The following is an 18,571-nucleotide window of genomic DNA, read 5'->3' as shown; positions in this document are numbered from 1 at the left end:
ACCTGATTTTCGTCAGTTCCGGTATAGATCCGGGTTTGCCCAATTTAGGCGATCAGCCATGTTCCCCACCGCCGCTCGTCTCTCCAAAGCCTCCCGCAGGCCACTCACTCCAAAGCGGGGCAACAAAGACTTCTACAAGGGCACTCGCCAGGCTGCCCTCCCAGGTGGCCACAGGACAGGTGCCCCAGGTCGTTTCATCGTCCGCGGATCAGGCAAGTACCGTCTTCTCGACGAAAAAGTGCGCGTGTTTGTTGCACCCCACGTCACCGATATCAACCAATGCGAGGTATCTTTCCCAATCTTCCTGTTGCAAACGGCCTCTCATCCTTGGTGCGAATTAGCTCAAACCTTACGTGCACACTGAGACCCATGTCACTGCCTCGCAAAGAAAGGACCTGTACTCCTTGATGCCGCTCACACTGGGCGCACCATCTCCACGCTGGCGTGAAACACGGATTAAAAACCGTCTTTCTTCCGCGGTCAGCACAGGCAAGGAAGTGCCGACAGCGTTGCCAGAGGGTAAAGCCAAAGGAGGTGTCTTACAGTGGTTTAAAGGAATCACACACAGTAAAGAGAAAACGGTATAGAGATAGACTATCCTTTGTCTGCGGGGTGCACCGAGTACACCCTACTTATGACACGCCCTTTCTTGACTGTTCCAGCATGACAATTTCCCGTGCATCATGGCGATCTAGTTTGCCGATCTGTTTCATGTTGTATCACCTACCTTACAGCGGAGCTAATCAAGGCTGTAGTCACGGAACAACTCAGTCAAGAGACCGTCCCATGCCGTTCAGCAAGATCGGTCAAATTCATCATTTAATGAGGTTCCACAAGGCATAGAACGTTCCGTGAGTGGGCAGAGGGATATATCAGGTTACCTCTAAGTTGGAAGAGACAGACCACACGGACAAATTACAACGTGACCATTGAAAAGCTGACGTGGATATTGGACGAGTAACATGATCATATCCATGAGAACAAGTAAACGACAAGCATGGTGGTAAAGGGAAGTCAACAACACCTCCCCAGTCGTCATTTTATGTCGATGGTAACCAGTACCGCCTATGCCTTGGCTAGGGCCTTGCGGACAGCATCCCTTCTAGCCTTCTTAGCAAGCATAACCTCGAACCGTTGGAAGTCATTCAATGTTCTCCGCTTCCCCATAGCAGCGCGCCTTTTCGCCCACGACGAATTCTCCCACTTGGCGACGATGCCTTCCTTTTCCAGCTGGCGGCGGATGCAACCCGCGCCTGCACCACGCGGAAGGTTCGTTAGGCGGAGCGGCGTCAACGAGAGATGGCGGTAGGAAAATGCTTGTCGGGGTACAGAAGTGAGAGGTCCATCAATAATCGCCTGCGTTCGAAACACCATAGTAAGGGCAAAGTCAAAGATGGTAGTCTACCAGATTCGCTTACCCGGTTGTGGTCGATGATTTCTACTATTACAGCAATTTTTCCGGCAGAAGGGCCAGAGTTGAGAAGGACAACTTGTAACAGTACCATCAGGAGAGCTCTGGTTAAATGTTTGAAGATGAACCTGCTCACCTCGCCCGACCTCGACAAAGCGTTTGAAGTTGGAATCCTGTGACTGTCAAGGGTGTTAACACCAGAACTTGCTAGCAGTGAATGGCCCATCCTGCTGTCGACCGTGCCGGTACAGTGATTGGCTCATTGGTCCTGGTGCATCTGGTCCACCCGAACCCCATCCACCCGTAGGCATCAACCTCTCAACTCCAAAAACCACCAATCACTGTACGGCGGGCCCGATAGCGAGCCAGTTGCGAAAAAAAGGCATGCTTACGCTCATGATCTTGATGAATACGCCGGTGGAGGTCTTGTCGGCAGTGTGGATGGACAGAGTTCAATATCAGTGGCGCAGAACTGATTACGTCAGTGGTGCATGCATGAGGCAACCAAAAAAATACATTCCCCTATGTACAGTGTCAAACAACTTCGGGAAATACATTCAGCGATGTCGATGAGCATCGAGTCCCTACGTAGTCTATCAATCTGCACGAAGACTGTGCTCTTCTCCATTTTAAGTAAATTGTCAGAGACGGGATCGTGATTCAACTCGAGAATCGCATGGGTGTAATTGTACAGACATCGTATGTACGCGTTAGATGGAAGGTTGTGCCGAGCTTAGAGTACGGTAGAATGCATTCTGCATACACGTGAACAGGGCTGAGCCTCTCTTCAGCTCATTAAAATATCTTCATCCTTGCTGGGAGGACCATCCAACGGTTCACGGGACTCCGGTCTCCATGGTTCGCTCCAGCGAGGGTACACGCGTTTATACAACGACATGCACACCGTATCCATCTGACTGATCGGTCCATCGAAGTGTGCCTTGAAGTACCCGTGGGTCCCTAATGACTCTCGAATGTGCCCACTTCGCCCATGCTTCGTATGTAACTGGACGGGCTTGAAATACTGTATGTCATCTAGCAATTGATGTCAGATGCAAGGGCTGGTGCGGGAAAATATTATAGCCTTTACCAGGGTTGAAGAACATGTATCGCACGGTCGCCGATTTTCTGTGTATCTTGAAGGGATGTCCCGTCAAGACAATTCTCTTGGCTATAATCCTTGTCGTGTCAGGGTTCATGAAGGAGCCCATTGCGACAAGTTCCGGCACTACGCTCACTATTAACCGGAGCTAGCAACGACACATAAACCACGTACCTTCGACGCCTTTGGTCTCCCGCAGCAGTGTACACGCCTGTCTACCGAAAACGACAGGCGCGTAGACACTGGCAACCATGGTGGTCCCATGCCAGAGAAACCGTTCAAACTTGTGGACGTTATTCACGCCTTTTCCGCCCCCACGCGTGTGCTGGCTGTACACCGGATTTACGCGCAAACGGCGCGGTCCGTAACAAAGAGTGAGTGGGTCCTAGAAATAGTTCGTCACGATGACAGGTGATGCGTACAAAGGCGTACCTTTGATCTGACGGAACCTTCATACTCAGTGTTGCGCTGCACAGTAAAGTGGAGAACTGTTTTCTTATGCTCGTGTTCAAGTAGTCCATGGATAACGAGAGGAAGGCCGCGGGTGACGCTGGCCTCTTCAGGGACACCTTCAACATAGACAGTGACTCTCGTTCCTGGCTATAGGCAGCATCAGGCTGCTGTGAGACGTGAAGGGGAAAAGACTACCTCAACCCCTTCTGACTCAGCAGCCTTCTGGACGTCTCGTTGCGTGCGCTTAAAATCATCGAATTCGAAAATCCGCGCGTAATCCCTAGGAAGGTTCTCATAAGGATCCCATGGACTAGTACGGAAAGAGCGCATCCCGCGGTAGCGAGCAAATCGTGTGAGGGCAGGGGTATCTTGAGGAGTGTCAAGTTCGTCAGGGAATTGTTGCGCGTCACGTTCCTCCTGCACACGGTTCCGCCACTCCTTCAATCTTACTCGGATTAGTTACCGGTGGAAGACAACTTCGATTGGAAGTACACACTGTCTTTCCTCCTCTTCCGCATCAAGATCGTGGAATGCGACAACGCTCTTCCGGTCAGTTTCAATGTCCGTCACCGAATCTAGTGGTATCATATCATGGTCTTGCTCTTCAGCACTGCTCCTTTGATCACTTGCATCATCGTGCAAGCCCTCCTCAGACTCTCTGTCGTCGTCGCTATCATCGACGATCCATGACGCTTGGTACTCGCTCATTCCTTTCGGTATGTGTTTGATTCGCTTTGGGGTGATACCTGTGCCAGCGTCCGGTATGTTCTCGGGTACGTGATGCTCTTGCGTTTTTACGTTGTCCATCTCTTCTTCAGTCGGCCAAGTTTGTTCATTGGCCATATCATCTGGAACATTAGTCGATAACAAACTGTCTGCAGACGAGGGAACTCGTTCCGACAGAACCTGGGGTTCGATGTCCATTGATATCCGTTTATGGGAATTATCGCGAGGCAAAGGAGCAGACATTATCTAGGAATGGTAGTTCAGAAACAGCGACGACCTATACGGTAAGAAGGTGGACATGCCTTGGATACTGCATAGTCCCCAAAATTTGGGACATGAACCAACCGATTTGCGCTAAGGCGTGCGCCCCGAACGATGCCTGTAACTTTGAGAATCCCATCCTCCCAATTTACTTCCTCACCAACGACCCAAGGTCGTCCCGCTCTCCATTTTACTTCTCGAGGATGGCCTTCCGCCAGAGAACGCAAAGCAATCAAAGAGTCTGATGAGTTAGACAAATCGTAGACTCGGGTCTGAGAAGGCTCAAAATATTGGATAAAGGACAGAAGTGACTTGAGGATGGCCGAGCGAGACTTTTGATCGATGGAGTGGGCTTGTGAGTCAGGAGGAATGACAGATATAACAGTTGGTAAACCTTGGGCCTGTAGCGTGCGAAGGAGCGTGTCACCCTTCCGATCAACCTCCACGGTCGGACTGAACAAAAAGAAAACATAATCTGCGGCTTTCGCGGCGTCGAGGGCACCCCAGTAGTTTCCATACTGAACAGGAAGAAACATAAGCGACGTTTTGAAACGATGCGCCCTTTCAAATGAGAGCTGTCAGCATGATCGAAGACTATCCTGTAGATGTATACCGCACTTCATCCTCCACACTATACAATTGCCTTGTACACCTTCCAGTTCTTCTCCTACTACAGAAGAAAGAGCGCGGATAGCGTCCTCTGTATGAATTCCCTCACATAGTGGTATCACTGCGACAATTCTCGGCGCTCCGTCCGTACCGTTGAAGATACGAGTGGCGGCTACGAGGGCAGCACGCTTGGCAGCCTGTATCTGTTTCTGAGTGTTTCGCCTGTTAAATCGGAGTTGCGCAGCGGTGTTGACTGCGGTAGATTTTGGAGAAGGACGCTGAGTACGCCCTACAGTACGTTATGATTGCCACGATGCATGAATTGATATCCCTACCCTTGGCAATGTCTTTCAGCGCGGACTTCGTCGCATGTTTTGACTTGAAGGGTTTATTTTGCTACGTCGGATCGCTTCAGACTGAGACCGGTGAACAAGGTGCATACGACCATGACAAACCTGCTTGAGAGTCGGCCTGTGGTGGTGAACTGCTTGAACCATGCTGATATCGTTCTGGTCATATGTATATGAGATAAATTTTATGTGCCGACTTTGTTATCGAATCCGTGCGAAATCTGAGATCTTGAGTTCTAAAAGCCCCTAAATTTCAAAATTGTCGTGCCCAAATCCGCATGTGCCCCTATCCTCCTCGTTCTCATGCTGCTGTCCCTTTGTTCCTGCCACTCCCACTCCGTATAATCTAAATCGGGGACCACTGTGGACATCGGGGCTGTATCAATCCCATTACAGGCCAGGCGACTGACTGTCATATTTTTTCACCCAGCTTTTGCCAGTCTGCGAATGGTCGTGGTTCATGCATACCATGATTTTGGGAGCACCAGGATTGGTTATATTGATAATGTTCTTGCATGTTTGGAAAAACATATTGTTTCTCATCTATTTGTTCCTCACGTGTCCTTCCTGCCTCAACCAGGTGGCAAAATTATCGGTGCGCAAATTCCAGGTCTCGAGCCTCTTTGACTTATCACAAGAACCATGATGCTTCCCAAAACAACACTCCATTACTGGCATATCGTGCCAATCAGCTACTCAAGTGCATGTCACCCCTGACGTTTGATCAGCTGCTAGAGATGACTGCCGGATCGGTCTCAACTCATTTTCTACTCGTAGCGAAGAGCTTGTTTCGGTGCACAATGCCTTCGGTGCCCCGCCACCATACATAGACCCTGAACGGAATACAGATGGGTCTTTGGGGCATCAACCATCGCACGGGGACCTGCGGATCTCGCCATCAGCATACCAAGTCTTGTGAAACTCACTAAACTTTGAGGAGATGACTTAAATCTTGCTTGAATGACCGGACTGCAAATCGGCGATCCCGGTATAGTGGATTTACACGTAACGAATAAGTATATCATGTGCACTTGTACCTATACTTACATGAGTGCAATACCCGTCCGCAATTCTGGGAATATCAAAAGAAACAATCATCCAAAACTGAGCGCTGAGTAATTGAGTTGTGCGAAAACTGAGGTCCGAAAGCCCCTATGATCTGGTCCTGGTATACACAGAGGACCTTCCCAAGAGCGTCGATGAGTCCCAGTTCGAGTGTCAGAGCGTGAAACTTCGGTCTCAGTAAGCGTGCCCATTTGCGTGTTAAGGCCCTGCTCTTGAGGATCCATGCAGAGCCTCTCGCACTGGAATCTAAGCTGATCGCCCATCTCAATGTTCAAGGGTTGCAAGGACGGTGCAAGTTAATATCGTTGGATCTCTCAACCAGCTCAACATTCGCAATATGACGAACACAAGATCACGGCAGGATGAGAAGCATATTCAAAGAATGAAGTTCGCGTCGGGCGACAGCGGGCCTGCGGTCCTCAATAGTCACTACCGTCCTGATAGTTGTACCGTTGGCCTGATAAGAAATCGACGTTTGAAGTTTCCCCTTAGCAATGGGGAATTTTGGGCGCCGAACAGATGGGTGTGAACGTAGGAGAGCGTGAGAAATCCATTGAGTCATTCTATCCATGTGCTAAGTACTCAACGAACTGTTAATGCACGTATGGGGATGCGAGGGCTCGCGCAAGGGGTGAAGAAGCTGGAGCACCTGCAGCAAACTCGTTTGCGTTTCCGATCATCAGTAAGCCCACTGTCAAAAACACATGAGCAAATTGTAGTGCAGAAATGACTACAACTCACCGATGAGTCCAAACAAACCTAACACGCTGCCAAAGACCTCTATCACAAGGACCTTGACGAAAAGCCCGGGATCGGCGGCATCAGCGAGAGCCGCTGAACTACCAGCAATACCAACGCAGAGGCCGCAGAAAAGGTTGCACAGACCAACTGTGAGGCCACCAAAGAATAGCGCGTAGCCTTTAAGAACAGCGTTGGAAACTTGTACCCGAGCATTACCCCGAGTGACGTACCGGTATAAAAGTTGTTGCGAGTGTATAGCTGAGCTTCGGGGACGCTCTGCAACTTAGCGGAGTAAACAATGCCCATAATCTAGGAGAAATGTTCAGTCGCGTGCTTGTAGGAATCACGTCCAAGACGCACCACACCATAAATTGCGACGACCTCGCAGAAGATAATACTTAAGAGAACAATCAACCACGATGGATGCCATAAGAGAGTATGCCAAATACCTGATCAGGTTCTTTGTGCTGATCCTCGGTGCCCTTACGCCCCCGCCCAGTATCGACGGCCCAGTCAGAAAGATGCCCCTGTTTACCTGTCAGAAGGTCAAGGCGGAAAACTTTCATGCACACCATGCAGCTCCCAAAACGCTCAGACCTATGCAGAGGCCGATTCCAAGTGCACCCCACACGAAAGGACTTGTTTCTTCGAGGAACCGTCCAACGTTGAAGGCTTCCCCTGAATTGGTGAACAAGAGATATAAAGCAACAACGACCACGACGAACGAAGGGAAACCAAGAGAGTAATACGAATAATAGCCCATTGTTAAGCCAGTCTGTGGTTGGTCAATTCGATGCTCAAAAGTACACAACACGTTACGATGTTGTCACGCGTCACAAGTGTGACCTGCGTGTTTTTGCGACGCAAGCCTTGCTTCAAAGAAAATTTCCAACGGGTTGAGCCTGCACAACTAACGCTTACAGACGTAAATTCTTCATGCCTCCCGGGTCATTCAGAGGTGCACGTGGTGGTGGTAGAGGTGGTCCTCCTCGAGGTGGAGGGTTCGGTCGAGGCGCCCCAAGAGGCGGAGGAGGAAGAGGAGGTTCAACTTCGTGGAGGTCGCGGGGGAGGTCGCGGTGCTCCCAGAGGAGGTCGTGGAGCCAGTCGCGGTGGAGCGAGGGGTAAACCCAGGGGTGGAGCCAAAGTCGTTCTTGAACCCCACAGACACCCAGGGGTGTTTATCGCAAAGGGCAAGGACCACTTGCTTGTGACCAAGAATCTCGTACCAGGGGAAAGTGTCTATGGCGAGAAGCGGATTACGGTCGAGGGCGGGGTCGACGACACCTAAAATCGAGTACCGAGTATGGAATCCTTTCCGGAGTAAGCTGGCGGCAGGAGTGCTTGGTGGAATGGACGACATATACATTGGGCCGAGCAAAAAGGTGTTATACATCGGTGCTGCTAGCGGCACGAGTGTCAGTCATGTTGCAGACATCGTTGGTCCTGTAAGCTTCTTATTCTTATTTTTAAGGTGGTATTTACAAGTTCTTGTAGGAGGGAGTCGTATACGCCGTTGAGTTTTCACTGCGCTCTGGTCGAGACCTAATCAACATGGCGAAGAAGCGAACTAACGTCATCCGTGCGTTTCCTGTCATCGTTGGAGAGAACTTAGTTTCTCATATCATGAATTCCAGCGATTATCGAGGATGCTCGTCTGCCTAACAGATATCGCATGCTCATCACTACTGTCGACGTGATATTTGCGGACGTTGCACAGCCTGATCAGGCTCGTATTGTTGCGCACAATGCTCAATATTTCCTCAAGGATGGAGGTTACGTCGTTCTTTCCATAAAAGCGAGCTGCATCGATTGCACGGTAGCACCATCGGCGGTCTTTGTGCAAGAAGTGCAGAAACTGCGAGAATATAAATTGAAGCCTATCGCACAAATTACGCTCGAACCATACGAGCGGGACCATGCTATGGTCACTGGTCAGTACGGTATTCTTCAATGCTTCACTATCTGATTCCTTGTTACAGCACAGTACCTGCGACACCAGTAGATTCCTATAACAACCTCTGAGATTGTTGCTGACATCTGGAAAGTTATCAAAAAAGTTTGCTGATAAGCCCATCCGCCTGATGACCACCCTTTTCTTCTTAAGCGATGGTTACGGCGGTCAGGGTGAGCTTCTCAGCGGTTCAACTGTTACCTATTGTCTGTGTGTACTTTAGGGGCTTGACACTGTATACTTGAGCCAGGTACTTGGTGGATAGACCCGCGGTCGCGAATTGTGGGGCTCGCGAATCAGCAAGGACTTGTGATGCATTGATGTCTGGTTGACTGAATGAATGAAGCAGCATAACATCCGATCCATGGTCGTGAGCCGACTGGTAAGTAATAACCATGAAACCCATCCTGTGTGCTAGTCGACAGAACAGTACGGTACTTCTATTGAAACACCCATGCAACGGTGAATTGGGGAGTTCCGCCATATCGAGTCAAGCGATTGCTTAAGACAGTGGTCCGTGCAGCCGGCGAACTGTGGGGTCATCGTCCAAAAAACGCAGCCTCTCCCCAAGTGCAGAGCATCGTCGGGACTTCTTACTGGTGCACGCCCTAAAAATCAGGCAGAGGTGATTTGTTCTGTGCAACAATCTTTCAATGAACGCTGTCAGTGGTAGATACAAATGTCAAGGAGCGTATGCAGCAACAATAATTTGAAGTTCCAAATTGTGGTATAAAATCGAAAGGGGCAATGCAAATAACGAATGTGGTATCCTGTGCATGACAAATGCCGGTTCAGTTGCTGGTTAACAAGAAAAAAAAAACGACTCGAAAGCAAGCATGGAACGCCTAATAGCCCAGGAGTAGCAAAGAAAGGACCTAGGCATACGTAGCCATGTTCACCAGCTGGTGAGGCAATGGATGAAGGTGACTCGGTTACTCACGACGGCCTTCCAATCCAACACACTAGAGATCAGCGCCTACAGCGTCGACAACGTAGAGTACCTGCTGTGGTCTTACAAACAAACCTCGTGATTCCGAAGTCGATATGTCGGATCCAGTAGGTGAGGAGCTTCTGAGCCTCTTCGACCGGTCGATGCCGCCCGACAAATGATCACCCTCTCTCTTCAGGTTACCAGAGCTGCGGGACTTCGACAGACCATTAATACCATCCGTTCGTCGTCTCGCGCCATCTCTACCTCTGCCATTGTTACTGTCACCAAACTCCCACTCGGAACAACACCCGCCTATGTCGAAATAACGAACACCGCCCCACGTTCCATCGCACCAGGCTCGACCATCGCCGGTGTCTCCAACCCAAGCATCCCCTGCACCCATGGGTACTTCGACGCCTACCCAAGGCCCGTGTTCACCCAGAACTTCACCAATATAACGTGCAAATGCACGGAACCGCCGGCGTTTAGATGATATGATACATGGAATGCCAATCTCAAGGGATGCGCCGGGCGGGGAGAGTGGTGCAAGGTTCTCCAAGGTGAGAGATTGGAGATTGGAAGTCGGAGCTGTCGTGGGGAGGGGGGCGGCAGTTATAGTATCTGCGCTGCCGCGACGAGCGAGGACAGGGTCGTCGTCCGCAGGGAGATTGTTCTGCATTTCGACCTGGTCTTGCCGTTCTGGAAGTTCGTTTATGATATCGACGACTGGGATGTTCTTCTGCTTGGTATCTGCTGGCACTTGATTCTCCTTATCGTTGACTTTGTTCTTAACTCTGCCATCTTTCTCATTTTCCAGCTGTCTCGCCTCCGCCCGCGGAGAGATCTCAGAGGACCCCTGATCAGACGTTGTCCTGCTTATCGACCTGCTCTTAGGCGTCGTTTCTCTGCTTGCTGGCGTAGCAGAGCTGACGGGCGGTAGCCGTTTCGAGGTTGCGGCAGGACTGCGTTTACCAGCATCCCTATCTGCAGTACGACGTGCGGGGGGCCGCATCGCAACAGAATTGATAGACACACCCGACGAAACCCGCGATCTTTCCCGCTCCCGCAAGCCATGTGCATGATTCGGGGTCCGTAAAGTCGTACCCACAGTGCGCGTAGATACGGTCGACACGGTTGAACCACTCGATATTTTACGTGAGCGTACACCGGAAGCTGAGCCGCCCGAGCCTCCAGAGCCTGCCGACGTTGGAGTCAGGATCTCAGATTGCGCTGTGCGGAATGTGCCCGTGTCACTCGTTGCTGAGGACAAGGTCGAGGTCGGGCGGGAAGAACCAGGGATTCTTAAGGTGGACAAGCCCGCGTGGCTGCGGTGTGCTGTGCCAGAAACGCCGGGCGTGGGGCGGACGTTATGGGGCCGTGCCCGGTTATGGATGGAGGGTGCAAGTGACTTCTGTGTCGAAGTAGTAGATCGCATCGATGTGGTACTTGTTGTAACGATTTTGCTCAAGTGTGGACGGCCGCTGGGGCCGAAGCCTGGTGTTGGACGTGACGGAGATCGTGGACGGTCGCAAACACTGGGTGTGGTGCTGGAGTCATCCATAGTTTCTTCGACTGGGTCAGTAGTGCGTAGGGTAGATGTTGACGAACTCTTTCTGTGAGCTCGTCCTTGTGCACGTGCTTTTTCCGTGGCACTTGACCGCATGCTCCTGACACTGGTGGCGTCGTCGGGGGTCAATTTCGAATCTGGACGTTCTGCATCTGCATCCAAGTGAGCTCGAATGTGGGCTGCGACATTGGCTCGTGTAAGAGCTCCAGCTGGTGTAGGCGTGCTTTGGTTCCGGGTTCTTGTAGTGCGTGATACTGATCGAATGGAAGCTGTGTCCCCCTTCAATGTGCGCGAACTGGCCCCAGAATCTCGTCCGATCGTACCGACAGTTTTGGATAGCACACTTGCGCGGAGTGAATGCACGGACAAAGTATCAGAATCCGCATCTGCCCCACGGACGAGCGATGAACGAAGAGCCCGAGAGAGATGCGTGGAATGGTGGGAGCGGAGGGTGCCACCTTGAGAATGGGATGAGTGACTGGGAGGGGATAGAAGGTCCTCGGTGGCAACCTCTATCTCTGTTGATGGCAGGCGTGTCAGCTGGCACAATGACCAGCGTCGAATGCCACCCACCTTGTGAAATCTCCTTCAAACTCCAGCTGTCCAGAGCATCGAATCCTCCCTCGTTCCTAATATTCATCCAGCGCTTACGAATGTATTTTAGGAGATCGACACGGGCATCCTCTACGATGGTTCGGATGGGTGAGGTCGATGGCAGCATGGTCATAGTAGCGGACGTAGGGTGGGGTCGAAGGAGAATTGACGATACTATGGTCTGAACAACGTGCGAGGTCAACGTGAAGGCGAGGCTGATAAAGCAAAGGGATGACATACCTGGTATACGATTCCTGCGTACTTCTCGCTCATTCCCCTCTTCAACGACTCCATGACCCATCCAACCCTCTCTGCGTCGCCAAAGCCCGCGCCGTCGCCTTCCAGAAGGGATACCCACTCTGAATCTTCGAAGCACGCTTCACATTCACGCACCAGACACTCGTCGACGGATTTTCTTGCGGTTAGAACCATCTCACGCACGATATCTGCCCAGGCATCGATTGCGCTATCGAGTTTGCGAAGGGCATGTTGGGCAGCAAAAAGCAAAGGGAATACGTTGGCTGGTGTGGTGCGTTTCGCAAGTCCTTTTAGGACGGATTCACGGGTTTTCTGTGGGAGAGCAGCGAATTCGGAGGTACACCAGCCCTCACCAAAGAGTCCGACGAGTGCTCTTCGAGCACCCCTTTCGAGGTATTTGTTCTGCACGTCTTCTGCGACGGAAAACTCAAGTACTCTTGGTACACGTCTTGCACATTGACGACAGCGACACCCGCCGGTACCCCACTTTGCATTGGTGATACTCTCGTAGGCGTTGAATTCGAGGAAAGCGTGGAAGAGGCCATGGAGCATTTCGTATACGATGCGGGACTGGATTTCGGTGGTGAGAGCTGGAAGGGAAAGGTAAAGGGAGGCTCTGAGGATGGCGAAGGCAGTATCGAGATCGAATGTACGATGCGAGAAGTGGAGGGTGCCGGTGTAGATATAGCCCAAAGTGAAGTGAATGGAGGCGGGTGTAAAAGGGGGGGACGGGAGATGGATGGTGAACGGATCGTTAGGGTTGGATGCGGTAGTGGCGGTTGGGGTTTTGGCGGATTGAGGGGAGGCCCAGGTGAGGAGTTGAGCTCTGAAGCAGGGAGATCTCGAGATGAGGATAAACCGATGGGTGGAGAAGACGGCGGTTGTGTGCTCTGGATTTGAGGACGAGAAGTTGCCGGTGAGCGAGATACGGACATCGGAGTAGAGACGAGATCGCCACATGTAGACGAGATCTTTGCGGAGCTTGTCGATGCGATTGTCTTCGTTGGCAAGGAGGTCGCGAGATTCGGAGGTGTCGAAGAGGAATTCGAATGCCTCGCCTAGCCCTGCGCCTGTGTAGAGGTACTCGAGCTCGTTTGCGAACAGGGCGGGGTTGGCGTTGATCGGGATGCGGAGGACGGATGGGTGAGTAGGGGTTGAAGGGGAGGGGGAGGATGAGCGGAAGGGGGAGGGCGAAGGGGACGGCGAATTAAGTGGCAGGTCTAACGTAGCACTGAGAGAGACGGTCGACTGGGCGGGGGCGGGCGACGGCGAAGGCGAGGGGGCGTAAGGTGTCGGGGACGTGACGGGCACAGGGCGCAACGAGAAGTACCTCGCCTGGAACGACGGTGGTGCGCGTGCGTACACCACGGCTGCGGGGGATACGACGACAGCGTGAGTGTGTGTGTGTGCGTGCGATGGACTGGCAACAAACCTTTGTGGCCCCAGACATGCTCGACAGCGTTGTCGTCTTCGTCTGGATGGATGTCCCAGACGACATCTGGAAAGTGGTCCTTTGCATTGCGGAAGAGCTGGAAGAGGTCGTTCTTCCACTGTTCAGTAGATACCCTGGATGCCTCTGGGATGCCTGGCGGCGGCGACGGCACTGAATTAGCACCCGCCATATGTCGTTCTACACGTCGACTACGACGATGGCCAACTCAAAAAGTGCACCTTGCAAACACGTGTCCTCGGGTTAGGGTTCCGAGTTACGTAACACAAACTACGGTGAACGGTTGTTTCGCTGGTGGAGCGAGTCCGTGCGCAGTACATTCAGAGGAGAAGTGGGCTCGTGTGGCCCATGCGCACTTGAGTGGACCAGACACGTCGAGTGTGGCCAGGAATCAAGCAAATAAGTGGGGACCAACACCAATCCTATTGTTGAGCCAGCACGCTTCTTCTGTCTGCGACCACCAAACGCATGCCTTTTGAAAGATACCTGCGTCCCAACGAGGAGGAGGACACCGTCGTCTACGACCATGGCGGCCAGTTCAGTCATCCAGCAGCAGCGTTCAACAATGCCATCCAGTTCCAGATCCCCCACTTCATGCTCAATGGCCCACCCATCCTTGCCCCCGGTGGTGGTGCAGAAGTCCTCCCTGTTGGCCTCCTAGACAGCCCAGATTCCCTCGCCTCGTCCTGGCTCACCAACAGCGGCTTTGTACCGTGAGTAGTAACACACCCACCCCCGCTGTGGGGCTTATCAGTCCCCCCGTAGTTTCCATACCGCCGCCAAACACCACCAGGCCGACACCGAGCCTACGTCGTCCGACGCCTTCGACCTACTCGCCTATAACCCGGCGGACGACCATGTCTCCCTCCAGCCCGCCCCTGGCTTCACTGAGCACCATCTTCTCCCGGCCCAGCATGATCAAGTGGTGCCCTCGTCGTCCTATCAAGCCCATCTGCAGCCCTCGCTGTCCCATTCATTCGCGGTTGTCCCTCCCCAGATCAGCCCGCCTCCCACAGCTCCCTTGCCTATTTCGTCCCCCTCTGCTCTTGCCCTCCCCGTCTACTCGACGTCAGGCTTCGATCTCCTTTCCATCCTAGCTCGCGTCACAAACCGTCCATACCCAACCGTTAATCTCGGCCCAGTGGATCTCTCCTGCTCATTTGCAGTTGCAGACGTACGAAGACACGATTCCCCCATCGTATACGCCTCACCGTCCTTTTATCGTCTTACCGGCTATAGCGAGCACGAGGTCATCGGTCGTAACTGCCGCTTCCTTCAATCACCAACCGGTCATGTTGCAAGAGGCGAGCCACGCCAGTCTGCCTTGCGCGAACCCGTCGCCTACATGCGCAAGGCACTAGCCTCCGGGAAGGAGTGCCAGGCAAGCCTCGTCAACTACAGGAAAGGCGGCCAGCCCTTTATCAATCTCGTCACCGTCGTCCCACTCCGTGGGGGCATCCATGGCGGGCCCAACGAGGCCGACGACATCGTATACCACGTTGGCTTCCAGGTCGACCTCACAGAACAACCGCGCCGTATCCTCGACAAAGTCCGTGACGGGTCCTACTGCACCACTTACAGTGCATGGGCCTCCTCGGGCCTTCCGGAATGCCTCGCCATTCCTCAACAGACTGCTGGCGCGGGTGCGCTCGTATTACCCCCTCGTAGTTCAAAGACCTCTCACCTCACAGGCGGTGCTGTTTCCAGAGACCTGCGAAACCTCATCACAGACAACACCTTCGCAGATGCCGTCCCCATATCTACATCCGTGAATATATCGGGAACAGTGGCACCCGATCCTGGCGGCACTACGACTCCTCTATCATCTCTATCCGCACCAGCTTCAAATTCCGCCCACGTCACCATGTCTTCTTCCTCTGCTATCCTGTCAAGCGCTTCATCTTCCCCTCTCGCACCCATTTCTCCCGCACTCTCACTCCTGTTGCTCGAGCTCCTCCCTGATTTTCTGCTTGTTCTCTCCCTCAAGGGCTCTTTTCTCTATGTCGCGCCATCGGTTCGTCTTGTTCTCGGCTACGAGCCACATGAACTGGTGGGCCGCAGCATCGCTGATGTCTGCCACCCCGCAGACCTTGTCCCTCTCATGCGGGAGCTGAAAGAAGGCAGCGTCGGCGTGGGTGGTACGCTCGCCAGTTCTGGGTCAGGAGCCGGTTGCCCTCCTGGGTCGCCTGGGGACAGTACACACCCGCTGGGTATGCCTAAGCCCGTCGACCTCTTGTTTCGCGCCGCACCCAAGACTCCGGCACATCCTCTCCCTCCGTTTTCGTCCTCGACGCCAGCCCCTGCTTCGACGACCAACGCAACTACTCCTGATGCCTCGTCGGATATCCCAACAACGTCGGGCACTCCCGATGCCGAGGGTGCCTCACGATCCTACATATGGCTCGAGTGCCGCGGGCGTCTTCACGTCGAACCCGGAAAGGGTCGCAAGGCGATTATACTTTCCGGTCGCGCACGTTGGATGCCTGCTGTGCGATGGGATACCATCAAGCGTGCAGGGGGTGTGGGCGTTGGCATTTTGGGCGCCAATAGTTGTAGCCCGGAACCAAATCCTCAAGTAGTGCCAGCCGGTCAGGGTTCCAACGCAGGTACGTGATACCTCTACATTTCATTGCGTGTGCTGATCATGGTGAAAGCGAGTCTGGCAGAACCCCAGGAATTTTGGGCATTGCTTGCACCTGGAGGCACTTTTCTCGTGGCCTCGGGGGGCGTTCGTGATGTTCTCGGCTGGGGTGTTGGCGAGATCATTGGCCGTTCTCTCTGGGGGATGGTGGCAGATGGTATGGCCTCGGGTGTCGCGATCCGAGCGCAGGTCGAGGCGGAACTTGGGCGTCAGTTTGAGGAAGAGGTGTGTGTGCTTTCACCGGTCGTTGGTGATCTCATGTTGTCTTCTCAGGTGATCGCGGACACAGGTGACCCAAAGTTGACCGTCCTTTCGGTGACGCTCGTCACCCGCAACGGGCATACGGCCCCTGTGCGTATAGTCTTCTATTGCACGCCGCGTGCGCACACCCATCTACCGGCGGGTGGCCTGGCGAACCCCCGAGGCAGTCCGCTCTGTCCTCTTGTGTGCCAAGTGTCCGTCCTCCCGCCTGGCACGCTCACTGGGATGGTTTCGGTGTCGAGCTCATCACGTCAGAGGTCGCCGAGAGACGCAGCGGTTAACAGCGGCGACGCTGGTCCGTTGGTCATGCATCCAGGTGACGCGGCTCTTTTCGAAGAGCTTGACACAACACGAGGTTCCAGTTGGCAGTATGAATTACAGCAACTCAAGTACGCCAACCAGAGGTTGCACGAGGAGTTGGAAACTCTCGAAGGAATTAGCACCGGCACCCCCGCCACAGAGAGCGTCCGTGCGGATGATGCTGCCAGTGCTTTACCCTCTGTTCCTGTGCCTATGCTATCCCCATCATCGAACCAATCACCCTTTCCCCCTAACCCTACCGCCGGTACGTTGTCCTACCCACATCATGCGGTTCAAGCCTCGGAACATCCTCACGTACTTGCATCTGGTATCATCGATTGGTCTTCAATAGTTGGCCACAGCTTGTCCGTCCCGCTGAAGCGGGCGTGGAACTCGAACGACCGAGCTATGTAGGCAAAGACAACGCGGAGATGAGAGAATCGGCGGATGCCTACGACAATGTTGCTTCGAACTTAGCCGGAGTGACCGGCATACACGCAAGGGTGCAGAAAATATACACGATTTCACCTGCACCACGGTCCTTCCGTTTGATATCACCTGCTCCCCACGTTCGTTGTAATTCCAGAGGACAGTACACTTGTTGCTTGGCGCCGCACTTTGCACCTGGATTTCTATCTCTGTACTCATATCAGGCTGTATTGCATACTTAGTCTCTCACTAGTCTTACATAGCAGATAAGTACCCAGTGTAAATGGTACTCTTCAGACTCTTCTTGCTCCTGCCTTGATATCAACATGACTTGGTAGTATTCCATGTAAGCTGAGTTGTGAAGTGTGACATAGAATGTAGTCCATGTTTGAGTCAGTGAAGTGGGCTATGTGTCTTGCCTCAGCACACTTTTCTGCAGGCAGAACTTGCTCATCCTGTCAAGTCTGGGCCTACTCTGACCTTCTCCAACACTTAACTGTTGAAGTATAAACTGCTTTGATAGTTTTATAGACTTGGTTGTGAAGATGTGTCACTTACATAAGCAAAAAAGCATGTACATATACTGTAGTAATTTTTCTCTTACACAATGTGGTTAGCAGAGTTTAGACCAGGTTCAAAGGTTGTCGAAAATGTGAAGATGAAATTTGAAGTTTAGATTGACATTGGTGCAATGTGTCATAGTCATGTATTGACCCTGGCCAGACTTGGCCTCAGTCTTGCCAATCCCTTATCCCCAGATGGGCTAGTGTGGGTCACTTTGGTTGAATTCTGCCTGGTCTTGTCCCTGGTTTGCCCTGTCCCAGTCCCCATTACCTTAGTCATACCTTACTGATACTTGTCTTACCAATCATCTTAGCAGTCTTTGAGAGACTGGCATTACCAGTCTCTGTACTATAGATACTTCTAGTATATAAGCTCTTAGATACTTGGCCTGTACTCCCCAGTCTGAAATCAAATAAGTTCTATCTGCAATTCTTGGCCTCAGACTTGGACTGAAACCCATGCAAGGGGATAGCACTGTAATCTCAGTCACTAAGTCCAATCAGTCCACCACCTGTATCTCTGCCCCTTCCCCCTGATCCTGACCCCTCAGCCTCATGCCCACTTTGGTCTCCAGTCTGGCCTCAACCTGGACATCATGAACTTGACAGGCTTGGGTTGAATGGGCCATCAGTTCAAAAGGGCTGATTGGACACCTGACCAGCTTGGATGCAAAACTGGAGGACCCTTCAGGGGGAAAAGACTCCTCCTGGAAGCCCACAGTCACAGAGCAAAAACTTGTCAGCAAATACCCAGAAAAACTCCAGCAATGGGCAAAGGATGACAGATATGTCAAGCAAGTGATTGCCATGTCACTCCCAGAATCATTGTTCCTTTGAGTTCTGAAGGAAGAGACTGCAAAGAGAGTGTGTGTCAAGGTCACACAACACCCCTGACTTCCTCTTAGGGT

General features: G+C 52.5%; 7 protein-coding genes across 7 annotated transcripts; 3 read left to right on the top strand and 4 right to left on the bottom strand.

Moving 5' to 3' along the window:
- Positions 1-58: 58 nt before the first annotated feature.
- F5J12DRAFT_890076 (uncharacterized protein) lies at positions 59-587 on the top strand (the record flags this gene model as incomplete). The annotated part of the gene is made up of 2 exons (XM_051747380.1): positions 59-286; positions 342-587. The coding sequence occupies 2 exons, from the start codon at positions 59-61 to the stop codon at positions 585-587; spliced, it is 474 nt and encodes a 157-aa protein (XP_051602595.1).
- Positions 588-1,065: 478 nt separating this feature from the next.
- On the bottom strand, positions 1,066-2,109 carry F5J12DRAFT_904170 (ribosomal protein L14-domain-containing protein; the record flags this gene model as incomplete). Its single annotated transcript, XM_051748495.1, has 4 exons — positions 1,066-1,356; positions 1,419-1,489; positions 1,548-1,584; positions 2,104-2,109. 4 exons carry the CDS (start codon positions 2,107-2,109, stop codon positions 1,066-1,068), a joined length of 405 nt encoding a protein of 134 aa, XP_051602594.1.
- Positions 1,977-5,123, bottom strand: F5J12DRAFT_813014 (ribosome biogenesis protein tsr1). Its single transcript, XM_051744917.1, has 10 exons — positions 5,018-5,123; positions 4,898-4,958; positions 4,572-4,851; positions 3,995-4,514; positions 3,463-3,938; positions 3,162-3,411; positions 2,946-3,113; positions 2,688-2,898; positions 2,502-2,639; positions 1,977-2,446 (listed from the first exon to the last, which is right to left on the bottom strand). Exons 1-10 carry the CDS (start codon positions 5,057-5,059, stop codon positions 2,199-2,201), a joined length of 2,394 nt encoding a protein of 797 aa, XP_051602593.1. The 5' UTR covers positions 5,060-5,123; the 3' UTR covers positions 1,977-2,198.
- A 1,380-nt stretch (positions 5,124-6,503) lies between these two features.
- F5J12DRAFT_813008 (uncharacterized protein) lies at positions 6,504-7,530 on the bottom strand. Its single transcript, XM_051744916.1, has 6 exons — positions 7,291-7,530; positions 7,168-7,245; positions 7,079-7,115; positions 6,949-7,027; positions 6,719-6,895; positions 6,504-6,668 (listed from the first exon to the last, which is right to left on the bottom strand). Exons 1-6 carry the CDS (start codon positions 7,479-7,481, stop codon positions 6,571-6,573), a joined length of 660 nt encoding a protein of 219 aa, XP_051602592.1. The 5' UTR covers positions 7,482-7,530; the 3' UTR covers positions 6,504-6,570.
- A 34-nt stretch (positions 7,531-7,564) lies between these two features.
- On the top strand, positions 7,565-8,990 carry F5J12DRAFT_813004 (Fibrillarin-domain-containing protein). The gene is made up of 6 exons (XM_051744915.1): positions 7,565-7,770; positions 7,805-7,991; positions 8,014-8,163; positions 8,213-8,297; positions 8,353-8,649; positions 8,698-8,990. The coding sequence occupies exons 1-6, from the start codon at positions 7,655-7,657 to the stop codon at positions 8,718-8,720; spliced, it is 858 nt and encodes a 285-aa protein (XP_051602591.1). The 5' UTR covers positions 7,565-7,654; the 3' UTR covers positions 8,721-8,990.
- Positions 8,991-9,287: 297 nt separating this feature from the next.
- On the bottom strand, positions 9,288-13,730 carry F5J12DRAFT_738593 (uncharacterized protein). Its single transcript, XM_051742009.1, has 4 exons — positions 13,452-13,730; positions 12,002-13,389; positions 11,741-11,942; positions 9,288-11,685 (listed from the first exon to the last, which is right to left on the bottom strand). Exons 1-4 carry the CDS (start codon positions 13,639-13,641, stop codon positions 9,632-9,634), a joined length of 3,834 nt encoding a protein of 1,277 aa, XP_051602590.1. The 5' UTR covers positions 13,642-13,730; the 3' UTR covers positions 9,288-9,631.
- On the top strand, positions 13,731-17,156 carry F5J12DRAFT_812998 (PAS domain-containing protein). Its single transcript, XM_051744914.1, has 4 exons — positions 13,731-14,182; positions 14,235-16,075; positions 16,124-16,936; positions 17,024-17,156. Exons 1-4 carry the CDS (start codon positions 13,938-13,940, stop codon positions 17,083-17,085), a joined length of 2,961 nt encoding a protein of 986 aa, XP_051602589.1. The 5' UTR covers positions 13,731-13,937; the 3' UTR covers positions 17,086-17,156.
- Positions 17,157-18,571: the final 1,415 nt, after the last annotated feature.

Source organism: Pisolithus orientalis (assembly GCF_024613125.1).
Source record: "Pisolithus orientalis strain OTSU chromosome Unknown F5J12scaffold_6, whole genome shotgun sequence".
NCBI classification, from domain to species: Eukaryota; Fungi; Basidiomycota; class Agaricomycetes; order Boletales; family Pisolithaceae; genus Pisolithus; species Pisolithus orientalis.
The sequence above is the reverse complement of the archived record's forward strand: the minus strand, read 5'-3'. Positions and strand labels throughout refer to the sequence as shown.